The sequence below is a fragment of the Colius striatus genome, chromosome Z (genome assembly GCF_028858725.1).
Source record: "Colius striatus isolate bColStr4 chromosome Z, bColStr4.1.hap1, whole genome shotgun sequence".
Classification (NCBI taxonomy): Eukaryota; Metazoa; Chordata; class Aves; order Coliiformes; family Coliidae; genus Colius; species Colius striatus.
In genome coordinates, this window is record NC_084790.1 from 47,355,000 (window position 1) to 47,372,027 (window position 17,028).

General features: G+C 38.2%; 1 protein-coding gene across 6 annotated transcripts in view; it reads left to right on the forward strand.

Annotated features, from left to right (window-relative positions):
- The window catches only part of MAST4 (microtubule associated serine/threonine kinase family member 4), a 303,567-nt gene that overhangs the window by 94,726 nt on the left and 191,813 nt on the right, over window positions 1-17,028 (forward strand). The window contains exon 1 of one of the 6 annotated variants that reach the window (XM_062017224.1): window positions 10,827-10,915. The exons of 3 other annotated variants lie outside the window; for them this stretch is intronic. In XM_062017224.1, coding sequence (XP_061873208.1) covers window positions 10,877-10,915 — 39 coding nt within the window. In that variant the 5' untranslated portion in view covers window positions 10,827-10,876. Of the gene's footprint in view, window positions 1-10,826; window positions 10,916-17,028 lie in introns of those variants that run through there. 2 more of the 6 variants (XM_062017220.1, XM_062017226.1) reach the window with 2 other exon arrangements.

Below are 17,028 nucleotides of genomic sequence, written 5' to 3' on the forward strand. Positions count from 1 at the left end.
AGAAAAATGAACAACTATCTTCATAAGCACTCCTTCATACTCAATATTTGTATACAGCAAAAGGCTGGAGTAGACCTGGTCCAGAGCCATGAAACTGTAATGCTTTTTGACAAACTGGTGCAAGAAGTTGAGGACTCAGTGCTCTCTTTCACGAACAAATATACCTGTATTTGTCTATATTTTTTTTTTTTTTCTGGATGTTGGTTTTAAACACATTTGTAGATTTGATTGCTTGACACTGTTCTAGATGTTTACCTTCTTTCCTACATTGTCTGATTAAAAGCAATAACTTTATTAATTCTGATGCTTTTCTTGCTCATTTTTGGTGGTTGAAATGCAGAGGTGCTGATGGCCAGAGTTAACTGTCCTTCCAGAGAGTTTTTGAATTATCAGAATTGAGAACACATGTCATGCTACAGAGTACCATTAGTCAAACACCAATGGGAAAAGTATGCAAAATAATAGTCTCTCATAGACTGATCTAGGTTAAAGAGTCTTGCAAACATACCCAACGTATCTTCCAGCCATACCTACACTGTGGTAAAGTACATCTCCTGTCAGCCTCAGGTAGCTTCCAGTTGACAGGATGTATTTGAACATATATTGGATGGAAAGGAGATGTTACTCCAAGTACTTTGCACAGTCTATTAGAGCTGAATCTTCTGTATGTTATCAACGGTACAAAACCAGTACAGATCAAGTGTATGTAGGAGCTAGTGATAATCCCTGTTTGGCACATGAACACCATGCTTCTATTTTCCAGGCATCCCATAGAAGGATCTTCCTCTCTCATGAGAGACTTTCCTTGAACAGTGATAAAGCTCACTAGGACCAATTTGTACTTTAAAGAAGCTAGAGCTTCTTTAGTGTATGTTGTCAGCTGAGCATGCCTTATTATTTTATATTTTCATTTGGTCTGCAGGACCTGCACAGTCAAGATGAATAAGCTACATGAAATGCAGTGCTTTACCCCTAGAACTGAAGCTTTGTCTGGGTATTACTAGTGAATTTGTCAAGAGCTTATTCTGCTTCTCTGCTGTTAAATTTGAGTTCTGTGTGGGATCAGTAATGGTTATCTTAAAAATGTCATCTAGGATTGTGTTGCCAGCATCTCTTAAAAAGAAAAAAGTGGGAAAAATGTTAGGAAGGTGAGGCCATGAACTTTCATGCTTGTGAAATTAGCCACATGAAAAACAAGGGGGTCATGGTTGTTTGACAATGAACTGTACAACCAGAAGAAAGTCATATGTAGTAATTTATAGTGTTTGAAGTTTAGATGTCTTTCTGGAAATATAAGCTTTCTCTGTTGTTGGACTTTGCTTGAAGGATAACTGATAATCAAAAGCTCTCCAACTCCTTAAAGGATTTATAGGAGAGCTGGAACAGATGAGAAAAATGACTGGCATAGGGATGGATTTAGAAAAATTTTGCTAGAATGTTGTCTCCTGATCCTTATAACAAAAAGCAGAAGAAAACAAACTACTGTGATGCCACTGTCTAGTCAGTTAATGTGTTAATTCAAACCCTATTAATCTATAGTTTTTAACATTTAATGAGAAAATATTAAGTAAGTTGCAAGGAGGTTCTCCTTTACTTTGAGGAATGTGTGATGATGTGCTAATATGCTATTGATGATCTGATTTCCACTTGGAAGTATGTGATAGAATTTTAAATTAAGCTCTGACTTCAAAATAAATAAGAGAAGGTAGGTGTAAGTGAATAACACTGTAAGTGGAGGAAAGTAATTGTCTATATTTCTGTCTGCATTCCGCATCTGAAGGCTTAGTAAGAGGTGTTGATAACCTCAAAGTAAGTGTTCCCTGTGTTGCTTAGCTGGGGAGCAGTAGATTAGGGTGTTAATTGGAGTTCCTATGGGGTAGTTACAATGTTCTCAGACTGTTCTCAGTAGTCTTAGGAACTTGATACCTATGCATAATTAGGATGAAATTATTACTTTATTGTGGTATCTATCTGTACCTATTTCCATTGTATTTTTAGTAAAGCAATAGTACAGTAAGGTCACTGCTTCTGTTAAGAATTTTCTTTCACTATGTTGTGGAGATTAAGAAAGACAGATGAGTGTTCAAGTTCACCTAAGTGCTACTTGGGTAGAAGATATGGTACCAGCAGGAGATTGGTTTCATTTCACCTATTGATCATTGCTGAATGTCTGTAATTATGTGGTGCAGTGGAAGATATTCAGTATGTGGTCAGTGAAATTCAGAAATTATGAGTGGCTTTGTAATGTGTGGAATAACTTGATAGTAAAACACATTTGTCTGATCACAGATTCTTAATTCTCTGTGTTAGGCTATCTGTGGTGTGAGAAACATAGTTGAATTAAGTGATTGCCTGCTGTAAATAAGGAAGAGAAGATGATGAGCCCAAGTTAACTAAGAAAGTTAACCTACAACTAAAGTGGAGTTGAATCTCAGCATATTAATTGTATGGCCAGTAAGACCATACTTCCCTAGCAGGATGCTGCTTTTTCAGAAATCAATAGCTCTGAATAAATGTTTTTTGGTATGCTTGTTATATGTTTTCTTTATATCAAATATTGGACATATTAAAACTAAAGATCAGTAGGAGAGCAATCCCTTTTGTTCCAAACTCCTGTATTTTTTCTGGTTTGTAATAGATCTTAGGTCCATGAGGAGTCAAGACTTTGGCAAGGTGAACTACCTTCTGAATTAATTTGGGTGCTGAAGTGCTTAGCTACTGCTGTCTGAGAGTGTGCTCTTGTGAGGAATGACCATTTGGTGGGAAATGTTGAATCTAACAGTGAAAGAAACAGCCAAAGTACATTAAGAAGAAATATACTTCTTGAAGGTAAAGTACATTAATGTTATCTTATTGACAAAATATTGCATTATTGCAAGTGTTGAGATTAAATGCTTCTAAAAAGGAAAATCAAGAACTTAAATCCTGCTAAAGTTTAACAATTGTGCTTGGAATGCAGTTTACCTATTCTGTTTTCACATAGAAAGAAACATTTAAGTATCTAGGAGAGATTACTCAGAATCTAATCACTATTGTTCTTGTTTTGCCATGAGAATTTTTAAAGAATTTGCTGCTTTTTCACATCTACAAAATCTAAAATATTCTGTTGATTGTTAGAAAATCATAGAATGGTAGGGTTGGAAGGGATCTTTAGAGATCATCTAGTCCAACCCCTCTGCAGAAGCAGGGTCACCTAGATCAGGTCACATAGGAACATGTCCAGGTGGGTCTTGAAGACCTCCAAGGAAGGAGACTCCACAACCCCTCTGGGCAGCCTGTGCCAGGGCTCCCTCACCTGAACAGTGAAATAGTTTTTTCTTATGTTTAAGTGGAACTTTTTGTGTTCCAGCTTAATCTCATTACCCCTTGTCCTGTTGCTAGCTCCTATAGAAAAAAGGGATGTCCCAACCTCCTGACACCCACCATTCAGATATTTGTAAATGTTAATAAGATCTCCCCTCAGTCTGTTCAACTCGGAGGATTCTTTTTATTTTCTCTCTAAAAACATAGCTAGATGCAAACCTTCAGATTTAAAATGGCATAACTTTTTAAAAAAGGAATAGCATTTTGCTATTTGTGTAATTTCTCAGCTCTTGTTGAAGAGAGACCCATGAAAGAAATGGAATTTATTTATCAAAGAAACAGAATTTACTTATGACATCCCTTTGCTTCCAGGAAGAATTTTTTTCTATGCTATTTTATAATTATGGAAAATTTGGAACACTGGAGGGCTTACTGTCTTTGTTGGATTGGTGATTCATCTATGCTTTTTGCTGAAATAAACTATTTGATGCAAAAGGTAAAGTCACTGAAACGGAAATGTCTATTGTAACCAATGTCCTATGTCTTCTGTCATTGAAAGGAAAGCTGCTTAAGTTTGCTTCTGGAATGATTATTTTTCTTCTGATGTTTTCCTGATAGCTTTATTCCCTTTTAAGCCCTTTGAATGGCTAAACCCAAAATGGGTTGGTGCAAGTAAGATTTTTGTCCGGCAGGTGGCATGACAACCTGTCCTGTCCATGGAATGTGATCTTTTTCTTGTGGCTACTCTTAGATGTATAGTTGAGACTGCTGGCAAGGTATATGTGCTTTGCTGTGAAAAAGCAGTTTATTTTCAAGAGTCTTAAGATACAATAAGTAAACCGGTAGTAAGATTTTTTTTTTTTAAGAAATCAACACAATAAATTATGTTTCTTTATCTGTAAGAAATTGTTGCACTCCTACCCTATGCCACATGTGTAGATTAATCATCCCTAGAAGAAGAGAATTAGTTTTGCTAATTAAGGAATTTTGGCTTTCTCACTGCTCGTGATGTGTATTCTAATACACAGTGGCTCAGTGGAAAGTCTGTCTTAACACATTGATGGACCTAGTAGCTGAAATACTCTTGGGTACACAGCAAACCAGCCTAGCTTATCTGAACATGTTTTTGTGTAATCTGGTGAAAGGGAGCACGAATTGATAGCACCTCAAAGTCTTTACATCTGAAATACAAGGCCCATGTAAAAGAAGCAGTGTGCTTTGCTCTGTGTGCCAGGGCAGAGTTGTAATACTAAAGGGGAATATAAGAAAATACTGCTAAGAGCTCACAATTTTGTTGTTAGGCCAGCAGCAATGCCGTCTCTGTGCTGTAGCCGGGGACTTGTAGGAAGCAGTGCTGTGAAAATATTTGGCTGGTAAAGCGTGTCTGTTTTCTTTTTATGACAGTATTCATTAACATACTGATCTTTGAAAAGGAGCTGTTAGTTTCACATGGAGCATTTATACCATGCTTTTTCTAAGCTCTTAAAAGGAACATTAGGAAGCTGTATACAGGGACATAAATGTCTATGTAAAAGAAATACTGTAACTTTTACACCTTGAATATTAAACAGGGTATTGTTTACTGTGTCTATATGAATTATGATGTCTTATTGGTAGTTAATGACAGTGTTATGGATGTTTGTTAATTCTGTTTAATTAGTTTCTCAGAATAGCAGTATATGTTAATAGTAATTAATTGTGTTTATCAATCTTGAAAATTTGAACGAGGCATCTTTAGGTCCTAACACTCTAAAATTAGGAGAACTGCTTTCCTTGTTTCCTGAAGTAATGTGCAAGTTACGTGGTATCACTGCATAGCTTCTGAATGAAGTCTTGGAAAAGAAATCATGAAAACCAAGTGGTGTATTTCCATTACTCTGTTCAGATAGTTTGTGATAAAGCTGGCCTGCATTCCCTCACTGACTAAATACTTAAATATGCTGTCCTGTTAATATTGGGAAAAAACCCCAAGCCTTCCTCTGGTTGTGTAAGAGGAAGTTCTTGTTGCATATACTGTAGAGCTACAGATCTGCCTGCTAGTCTGTATGTACAGACTAAAAAGTTATCTGCTGCTTGGGGTGGATTACAGCTGTGCTTATCTTAGTGACAGCGCTAAGTGTGGGTCTGTCAATTTTTACTGCTATTTTTGATGAAACATCTCACTACCAATGCTGTAGCTGATTTCTGTGATGCTTCACAGAGCAACAGAGCTTTCAGAACTTAGAGGAACAAGAGGCAGATGGATAGTTTATTCCCATAGGCTTTTTTCCCCTCAGAAAGCATTAAAACCACTGCATTGAAGAAAACCCTTGGCACATGCTAACAGTAGGTAGCGATATTATAAGTTTCTGATTTATGTAAAATGGCTAGGTTTGTTCCGTATAAAATTCTTTGAAGACTATCTTCATTTTGTTTCACTTCCACAGTGATTTTTTTCGAACTGGTTTAAGAAATATGTGCACATCTTCAGCTCACAATATCATACATGGCTTTGGTTTTCATGCTTCTATAACTTCATGATGATCCGTTTGTCCCACAACATTGCAGAGTGATAGAATGGAAAGGTTCGTGTGGATATATATGTACACGAAGGTTGAGGAGTAAAACATGGTGTGTAAATTCTTTTAGGAGCTGAAACTATATCCAGAATTTTACAGAACAGAAATTTGACCTCTCTATTACGATTTCTTCCTCATATGCAGATTATTTTGGTGTGTCAGGTAAAGGTGGCTACATTTCTGTTACTACAGTTGGGGAACTATAATATCATCCCTTGACAGTTTATGCTCTATCCCTAAAAATAACTTCAGAAGGTTTCAGTATAGTTTTTGTATTTGAAAACTTTTAGACCAGTGGTGTGTCTTGAAAATAAATAATCAGGTTAGGCTACACCTCTGGGAGATGGTCAAAGATGTTGCAGGAATTTGATTCATGTTTCACTCATAGAGGACTGGAAGCTACCCTGCCATAGACTCTGAAAGGCTTTATAGAGTCAGCTCTGAAGTGTTCTTCCTGGAACACTTGATATTCTTTTGAGTCTGCAAGTCCCTGTGGTTGCATGGATGAAATGAAATCTCCTTTGTGATCAGGAACATACGTGTGCCAAACATTTTTTTTTGGTTGAGATGAGGTTTCTGTACGTCTGCATGTCTTCTATTTTAAACCTGAAATTTGCCTTTTGATTGCAAGGAGGAAGAGATACCATTTCTTTGGATAATAAGCAGGTTAAAATGAGTATTACTGAACATTAGTACGTGTAACTAGAGTCTGACCCAGTCCTTGCAGCCCCATGTACCCTTGGAGAATAGAAAGCTTTTAGTTACTCCTGTGTCTAGTGAGGACTGTGAAGTACAACATCCAATCAGGCATGCTCTGGTGTGCTCAAGCAGTTTCTCTCTTCTCTGATATGCTTAAAGGCTGCACAGGAATGAGCGTTAAACACTTCCATATTTTTCTATTTTTATATTTGTAAAAACAGGTTATCTGTAGTTACAGTCTGTCTACTTCTCTGGACTTCTGAAAATATGGCACTTAGAATATTTAAATTTTTCCACTAACTTGAATAGCTTATCAGTGGACAAAATTACAGCGAAAAGCTCCCATTTTACCAGTGCTGGGGAAAATCAGTTCCTATTGTTTTGGATTGCAAGTTATCATGATTATCCAAATGCAAGGCAATTATTGCATTGCTCGTTATCTATTCTAAGCATTAGATTTTTCACATTTGGTAAGTAATTATTTTAAAAACTCAGTGATGGTAATTTGACACTGTAAAGTATTTAAGGTATAGGAAATATGCTGACAGAAATAGATTTAGAAGGCATGTGAGTTGTTCCATGGTGTGGAATAAATATGATTTATCATATGCTAACACCATGTGTAGTATAAAAGTGGGATATATATAAACATAAAAAGTTAAATCTAAATTGTGAAACTGTAGTCACATACCCATATATATATGTATTTGCATGCTCAGGTTTTGTGCTGTAATTAGGCGACTTCCATAATCACGGTAACATAAATTCTCTTAGTTTTGTCAGTCAGTAGTCTGATTTTAAGTGAAGCAGTATGATTAATGCTAAAAAACCCCAACTGAATAAGGGAAAAAACTTTCTAAATTTTTGTAATGGTCTTGAAAACTATATGCTACCATGATTCTTTACAGCTTTAGGCACGTGTCTAGGGATATGTATCTAAATTAAGTCAGAAAAATCCTTCACATTTAATCAGCTCAAATGCTGCATTTAGAAAGGAGAAGGGTTTTTAAAAAAAAGCTCAGGTTATTTATACTATTTCTTAAATATTATAAAATACATTTTATAAAAACCCAATTTTTTGTTATCCCTGTTTCTAGTATAAATATAAAAATATTTATAATATTTATAAAATATAAAAATTAAAATAATAACTTTTCCCTTCATAATCTGTAAATGTGCTATATTTTGATGCATGTAAAACTGAATTGTGCCTTTCTGCTGCAAGTGATGTCAAGGAATCTGTGAGGCAGTTTGCAGTATTTCATATGTATATAAAGATAGCATTGTTAAAATACTGTAAAGAGAATGCTTATACTTACAGTTTCCTCTCAAAGCGCAACTTTTTTCCAATACCATGGTCTTGTCTGCCATAGTTTTAATAGTTAATATTACTGAAATAATAAACTGAAAAGCAATGCAAGCCCCCAGGCAAAACCAGCAGGCTTTTGCTATTTTGAACACGTGGATTCAAATGATATCCAAAAAGTCACAGAGTGAGAGAAAAATCAGTTGACGCTTGCCTTATTAGTTGCAAGCCTGCCTTTCAGTACCTTCTGATATGCCTTTATAAATTGCAGCATAAGCTTAGGAAAATGCCACTTTTAGAATTGGCAGTGAACGCACTTTTCATTGAATGCTAGTTTTGTGCTTTTTCTACTTGGGATTAATCTCATTTTCCACTGGAAAGCAGACTCCTGTTTGCTTCATTCTCATATTATTTAAGTAGCTGTACCAATGATCTTTAGTTTCTTGCAAACAATGTCATACTTGTACTCTGTCTGTAGTTTGAAAGTTTATGTAGGTGACTTCTTTGCCTGCTTACTGTTTCTGTAAATAATCCATGTACACAATTACAACTTCTGTGATACCTGAGGTGGTTTACTAGGTTGTGAATCTTTTGCGTCTGTGCCTGTCAGTACTACATTACTTGGTGGTAGGACTTTTTGGTGATGTTTTTCATGGAATGAATTAACGGATTTTTTCCATGCCTTTTACATCTCTCAGCTAGGTGGGATAGAATGCTTCTCATTCATCTGTGTTAGTTGGTTGTGTATATTTTGTTATGCTAAAATAATTGTTGGAATAAAACCAGTTACACTTTACTATTATTTATCTTTAAAGGAACTGGAAAATTGTGTGCAATGGGACATTTTGTATTTCTAAAAGAAAACATGTAGATATGTATTTAGATTTGGTATATACACATAAACAGTCTTGCAGTTGAAACTGGTGGTTTGTCTTCAGACAAATATTAAGGTTTTGCCTCTCATCCTTGAAATTTGGCAGTCTTTGGTTACGGCTTCAAATTCATTTTTGCTGTCCTCAGTGGAAGTGTAGCAGCAACATTTGAATTGTGATTCATTTGCTTCAGTTGTCTTTGGAAACAGAGAAATACAAAAAAGAGAGAATGTGAGGGAACAGGGATGTGAATGATTGGGAGGAAGTTTTAAAGTGTTAAAAGAAAAGGAAGCAAAGATAACATTTAGAAACGGAAAATAACATTGAGAGAAACCCAAGTGCGATACCTGTATACCCTTAATGATACCTCTGTTTTATCTTTGTTTCATAAAAGTGAGGGATCTAGTTACTTTTCAGTTTGATTCTGTAAAGTTTTCACCAGGTTCTGCATGCTGTTTAAAGAGATATCATATTTACAAAATAAATTAATTCAGGGGAGTTGAGTAGTCTTTGTTACAGAGGAGGTCATACATGATGGTACTCACACTCTCTTCTGGCTTACGAATCTCTAAATCTGTGTATGTGATTTTCTTGTCTGCCTATTGTGGAAGTGGAGTTCTGGTCAGTAAGAACTTCTTTTTTTATGATTTGAAATAAAGCTCTGATTGTGTAACTGAAATGGGTAGTGGCTAAATTTAAGCCATTGATCTGATGTTATGGATGCATTTGGAGGTGGAAACACAGAGAGATAGGGAAGGGCAAACATGTTCAGTTAATGCCCGTGTGTAACTGCCAGAAATTGACTTTTAGATAATAATATAGTAGGAGGTCTCAGAAATGTAGTTTGGTGAGAGTGATTAAATTTTTCTTTCATTGTAAAAAGTCTTAATGCATTTCAGTCATATGAAGAAAAGCAGGAGGGAGGGAAATACAGCTTATCTGTTCTTCAGATAAGCTGTTATTGCTCAGCAATTATCCTTTCAGAAATCCTTCATTTTCTAAATGTTTTTGCCCCTGGCAGGTTTTACCACTGTGGAATGTACATGACCACTTCTCAAAATGATGCAATCTGACAGGGAATCAATATTTTTTTCATACTAGATTTGAAGGTGTGATTGTCATAATCCTCATCTTAGACTGTCAGTGGGTGAATAGCTAATAGTGTGATGACAGGTTTTCGGGAAAAAAATCAATTATTTGTTTAATCGGCAGCTTAACTGATAAGAAAAGTCTAATACTTTTTTTCCTCCTTCGAATCGATGTTCTCAGATGTAACCTTTTCTAATTCAGCACCTAGTTTTTGATAGGTGTTTTCCTTGTTTGTCGGGTCAGCTGAGCTGAGGCACTTGGGCGAGCTGCACAAGGTCACCGCCTGCCGCGAAGGGCAGCCTGCGGCGTTCCGCACCCTCGAGGCAGTCAGTCGGTCCTGGCTCCACGGCTCCTCACCCGCTTCCAATGAGAAATCCCATAGGGAGTAATTTCCTATAAAGTGCTATTACAATGTGTTGTTACTGCCGCATTTTGCAAGCGAACGAAAACTTATTAGTTATCTCTTGCCTGCCTTCAATGTAAAGAAAATGATACGGAGCAAGGTAAACAAGCTGAGATGGACTGTGACAATGCACATGACAGGAATGCTATTTTCTTACTGCTTATTTTGATGCCGTGGGTCAGCGCTCCGCATCATGCCTGCACTAAGCAATTTTTACCTTTGCGTGCTTCGATCCGGCACGGTGCCGGGCCGAGGTTGGCAGCCTGGCGGTGCCGGCGAGCGGGCCGGGCCCGGTGGATACGGGAAGCGGCGGCGTCGCGCTCCGTCCTCTTGTCGGCAAGGTCAGGAGGCACCTGCTTGCGCCCCGGGGGCGACCGGTGGAGCCCCGGCCGAGGCACCCCGGCCTCGCAGGGTGCGCGGCGCCGCGGACCGGACTGTGCCCGGGGCCCGTGCGCGGGGCTGCCCCGTCGGCGCGCGCCGAAGTTGCCGGGGTGCAGAACTCGCCCGGTCACGTGCCGCGGCGGCGCCAATCAGCGCAGCCGTGATGTCAGCGCTCAGCAGCTGCGGGGATGCGGAGCGGCGCGCGGGGTTCGGGCAGTTCGGCACGGCCGGGCGCCGCACGGCGTGAGGGCGGCGGAGCGGCGCCATGGACGAGCCGGGCCTCCTGCGGCGGCGCGGGCTGCAGGTAGCGGCGTGCGGGCGGCGCCGGCCACCTCCCCAGTGCCGAAGTTGCCCTCACCTGCCGCGAGACGCGAGGGCATACCGGCGGGCCCGGCGCCGGGGCGCACCTGTGGGCGGATGGGCGCGGCACCACCGGGGCTCCCGGCGCGCAGGCGGCGGCGGGGGTCGGCGGCTGCGGGCGCTGCCCGGGGAGCTGGCTAGGCAGCAGCGGCGGTGGCGAGGCGGGCTGGTTTTCTCCGTTCGCAGCGCTCTAGAGACGGGGAATAGGCGGCCGTTACCTGGGGGAGAAAGTTTCGGCTGCTTGCGGCATACTTTGTGGAATGGGGAGGCGGGAGCGTGGCCGTTTTAAGTCTGCTTTCTTTCGACTGACTTTTCCGCTGGCGTTCATAAACTCAAGAAAATGGGTGTGCGGGTTCTGGCAAAGTGGCGGTACCGCTATATTGTTTGAAGACTCAAGACTTGTGAGATTTGGGATTTTTTTGGTTTTTAGTTGGTTTTTTTTTTTTTTTATTATTTTGGAGAAAAATGTACTCACACAGAGCATGTGCCAGCAGTCGAGTGTAGGGTGTAGTTAATTTTTTACTATTTTACCAAAATGGAGCACCACCTCAAACTACATCATTCTGGCCCATTGTTTAGACAGCCGCTTTGCTCAAGTCGTTCTCAGCGATGAATATACTTCCTTTCTTTTGTTTTCCTTTACATCCGCAGTGTTTCAATGGGAGGAGGACGAAGAGGAAAGCCACTTTCCATTTAGGATCGTTGTTCTTAAGTCATGCAAAACCATTTATAATGTTTAAAGTGTTCTGAACTTACACAGATCTGAACTTTTCAGAAGGGTTCCCTTTCTGATCAGAGCTTCCTACCTGGTGCTGCCCAGGTGTGACATTTGCTACTAGGCAGTTGAAGACAGGGAGAATCTATAGCTTGTGTTGTTATGTAGCTTAGAGAAGTCCTAAAACTCTATGGGGCCTCTTAGTCTTTTAAGAATCCATTTTTTGTGAGATTGTATTTTCCTGTGGAAAGTGAACAACTTTCATAACAGTTTCTGAGATCTTACTTAGTCTTTTAATCCTGAAACTTTTCTATTAATTGACTATGAAATGGAAAGGAGAATCTCTGCCACAGGTTGGGGCTGCTGCTGACAGCTTTTAAAGGAGAGGATTTAAAAGTTTCAAGAGGTAGATCTTCATAGCAAAACCGGATTTCCTCCTGCTAAACCTGCTGTAATCCATTAAGTAGTGTAAACCGGATTTCTGCCTTTTGAAAAGAATTGAACACCAGTCCGTTCAGATTAACGGGTAGCTTAAACCTCAACATGAAAGCTGGTTGTTGAGTTCTGCAAACATTTTTGATGTGAGTTTGTTGTTGTTTATCTTCTATAACTTTAACAAAGTAATTTTGCATTAATACTGAGAATATTTCTCATAATATTTCCATACCTCCTGCATATGACTACATGGTCACTTAAGAGTATTAAAAGCTGTATAGTGAATAGTCTAAGTACCACAAATACCAATTTTCACTTGTAGTGAATGAAGTAATAAATTGTTTTTAAAGATGTGTACCTCAAGACTGGCAATAGAATCTGGTCCTAGATTAGAGAAAAAAAAATGGTCAAAAGCATTCAAGTTGATGTGCTATTATTGAGAGGAAGATAGGGAGGGAGAAATCTTATTTATACTCCAGTTGTATTCCTAAGACCCTTAACTGACCGTCTTCGTAGTGTTCCCTCACACCCCTTATGTTTTTCTATTGCTCTGTTTTTATCTTCATCTGTTGTACATGCAGCTGGCCTAGAGAATAGTGTAATGAATTTGTGATAGGAATCAACGTGTGAAAAATATATGAAACAACATGTGAAAAGAGTGTAGCCCCTGTTTAATTTTTTTAGTAAACACTGGTCGGATGGAGTCTCGGAGTTTTCTAACATTTGCTTTTTATAGTACACTGCAGAATAAATGAGTTGGTTGTTTTATGCTAGTTGTGGACGTTCTTACCATTAAGAAGTCCTAAATAATAATAATTCTAGAGTTGTGAGACTATTCCTTGTATCTTTTGTCATGCAATAAGAAACAGCATATGCTTAAATCAAAGGCCAAGGTGGTGCAACTTTGGTGGATTTTTTTCCCCTTTCTTTTTGTACACAATTTGCTTCAAAGCTTGATTTAAAGGACACACAAAGCATTTCCTTTTCCACGGGAACCTGATGTAGTTGTGTTCAGTACCATGCACCATCATGCTGTGTTTAAAAAAAGCCAGGAAGCAGCTTGAATTGAATCTCAAAATATAAGCCTTAAGAAAATATGTAGTCTTACATAAATCTTATTTTGAATTGATTATGGAAGGTTTTCTGGTGCTCAGGCTTCTAAGAGAGAACTAAGCCTTTAATTTGTTTCATCCTGAATACATACACCTATTTCATTTTACTACAACCTTTTTATGTCCAGTTACTTTCGTACTCACAAAGATTCCAAAGCTTTAATTGCAAAGAGCACATCATATTTATAAGAAACATCAGGAAAAAACTTGGTCATTTCTTTCAACTTCTGAAAACACGGAGTATAATTTAGTATGGATTGAAATAGGTAATAGTTTTGTTTATATAAAAAATACAGTCGCATCACAGTTCTTGATTGTGCTCTGCTAAGAGCCTGTGTTTCATCTTCTTCCATGAATTTATCTGAGCAGTGTCTTTTCTATTGCCTTAAACCAAAGGCTCCAAACCCATGTGGTGGTGAATGTATTTCCTTCAATCTGTTTAGAAGAATATGGGAATATAGAACAAATTTTACTGCCAGATGCAGCCAGCTCCAGTCATGCTTCCAGAGCTGATGAAGCTTTCTCTTTGTCAAACAGATGCTTTGGGCCTTCTCTTTTCCTTTTGCTAATTCAGTTCTGCCTCTAAGTGGCTGGTAAGCAGTGTCTTGTAAATCTTGGGGTAATTATATGAGCTTTTTTAATTAGACTTGCAGAGGAATTGACCCACGGCAGAGAAATCAGCTACATGAAGCCTCCCAAATGTCAAAGAAAATACGGTGTTTATTTGTTTTCTTGTCTCTAGGTTTGTTTTTTTTGTAAATGCTGGAAATCTTTCATAGGGATCTAAGGCTTCTTGAAATTATGGATGGCTGCATTAAGTTTGCAGAGATGCAGTTATAGTCAACATGGAAAATTCCAACTGAAAGTCTTCTAATACTGTACTTTATACATTGATTTCAGGGCGGGTGAGGTAAAAAAAATAATTGCAAAGCCAGACTCATTGCTGTAGAAATGGAAACAGAGAGTGTAAATGAAAATATTGTGTACGTGGATTGTTGTGACTTTGACAGAACGGAGGGGTCAATTTGTACTAATTCCATGTATTTCTAGAAAAGATAGCAAGGTTAACGGTCATTATGTACTCTTGAATACTCCTTTCCTCCATCTCCAGTAGAGGAAAACTGTTATTTTTTGTAGGTGAACATTTTGGAATTCGGTACATAAAAATGTCCAAACCTCTGCAAAAAGTAAAACCTTACAGATATTTCTAAGTCTTTGCTTAGTGTCTCAACTAAAAATGCATTTTGAGAAATCAGACAGAAAGGAAACAGTTTCCAAGGAAAAATGTCCTTATTTATGTGGCTCTTACATAGGTGCAGTTTCTTTGGAGTAGGTTATTACATGAAAATAATTATTTCTGAAATACTGAAAATTAATGTATGAAGTAGAAGAGTCAGCTGGGAAGCCATACTTAGGAGGAGAAGAAAAGAAGGTAGAGAGACTATAACCGTCTCTTCTGTGGATGCAGTTAATTCTTGGGAATGTGTTATTGGAGTCATCTGGTGAGGAAAAAAAAATGATGACAAAACTGGAGAATAGTAAATAGACTTTGTTCTCTGCTGCAAACTGAGGAGAAAGGATGGTAGAGCTAGTTGTACAGATGAGATTCGGAAAAGGTTCTTAAGAATGATTGTGTCCTTCATGATGAATTTTCTCTGAGGTTTCTGTAGCGGTGGCAATGGATTTACAGTGAGAAAGAGGAGTTGTGTAGATGTGAGTCAGGTCTGATGTGTGTCTCTGCCTTATGGTGAGTGTGTGGAAGAAAAAAATCTGAGGACATGGAACCAAAGAAGGATTAAAAAAAAATCTTTAATTTCCAGTTTCTAGTATATTGATCTGAATCAATTGAGAAGATGGGGTGTACATCTTCCAGCATTGAAGGAATAGTAGCTGTGTGATGGCACAGAGTGGTCAACTTTTGCTTAGTAGTTGTGTCCACTCCTGTGTAATATTGTAATGCCGTCTCTTTTCATTTAAAGAGGTGTTTGCATGAGCAGGATGTGTTTATCTAAAATGTGAAACACCCCCAAATTTTATGTAATCTTGGAAAATTACTAGATTTTTTCCTGTTAGAGCCTTTCTTAAATTTTTAAGTCATCATAGGCACTATTACAGGAGACAGGGCATGTTGTTGCAGGGGAAAGGATGTGCATGTTAGAGTAGATGTTTTCTTTGCTTAAACAGTGGAAGCAGCACTCTGAGAGAAGAGACAATGATGTAAAGAATGCTTTTCCTGTCATTAGCTGTCACTTCTGTAGGCCTAATAGAGTGTAAAACGTCTTGATCAGTTAATTCACCTCTATTTTACATACTTTCATGCATTGTTACCTGTTTGTTAGGTCATTTAAAAGGCTTTGTTAGATGTATATTTTGCTATTATTTGAACTGTGAAATCGTTTTCTGAAAGGATTAACTTGTCCTTCTGTCTTTGTTTCTCTTGATGTTGTGGTAACTTTCAGGGTCTAAAATGAAAAAAAAAAGGCAGCTCACTGATGGATGTAGGGCTACAATATTTGACATGGGATAAAACTCCTATGTCAGTAGCCCATATCACAACTTCTTACTAATGCCTTCAGATAATTGCAGTAACATTTCTAGATAATGTCTACAGTCTGTCATAAAACTGGCTGACTGTTTTGTATCAGGTTTGGAAGGCAAAGTGCAAACTTCACGTTTTACATGTCAAATCCTTTGTTGAGCTCAGTGGTGATTAGAATGACCTTGGTTGTGTTCTAGGAGTAATAAGGAAAACCAGCTTTCAAGTCCACTGTGTACTTGTTAGCTGTTTTTGAGTCACTTAGCTTACCTCCAAAATAATTTGCTGTGGTGGTGTTTTTTTTGTTTGCTTGGATTTTTGATATTGTTTGGAGGGGTTGATTATTGGGTTTTGGGTTTGTGTTCTTTATGGTTTGGTTTTTTTTTTTTTTGTCTGCTTAGTTAGAAATAGTGGGAAGAAGAGCTGCATTAAGGATAGTAACTTCTGATTGAAACAGACTTGGGTTTTTCCTTCAGTGCACAGGTGGTTCTTGGTTTGACAGCTCGTATTGTTAACATTGTTTGTTACTTGCTTTGTCACAACTAATGAAGCTAGTAGTTTTCTTTTTCTTCTTTAATTTTTTCATAAAGGGCTCCATTTAAGTTTGATGCAGTTTTGACTGTAATGCCATTATGTGTCATGTTTAACATAGTGATTTGAGATTTATTTTCACCTGCTGATACACTAAATTTACTTTAAAAGTGGTATCTTAGTTTTTCCATTTCTTAAGTTAGTGGTTTTGCCAAAATTGCCCACAAGCTTAGAAATGCTGTTACTTTACTTTCCTATTAGATTGAAGCATTAATTGATTTGCTTTTTAACAATGCCAGTTATCCATCAGAATGTTAAAATTACATAAAAAATCGATAAATTATTGTTGTGACTACAATGCAAAGCACACAAAACTGCAATTTTCTAATTTATTTTAATTTTGTTTTCCTGGCTTTACTTTTTCCCATTTACATGTAGCACTGACTTTTTCCACTAGCTTAACTCAATTCTCTGCAGGATCCTTCCTTTGTCTGATGTAAATCAGAACAACATTATTTCCTGTCAACAACTCATGTCCCCTGTAATTTTGTTAAATTATTTGGTCTCAATTTCTGCTCTTGTGTTCCACCCACCTTGTCATGCAAATCCCCTGTGATTTTCGTTCTCAAGTTTATTACTCCACAGCAGCATGCAACAACTGGGATTAGTGATAGGAACTTCGCACTCATTGTGTGTCCTTGAGAAACAGCAAACTCTTCAGAGACTTC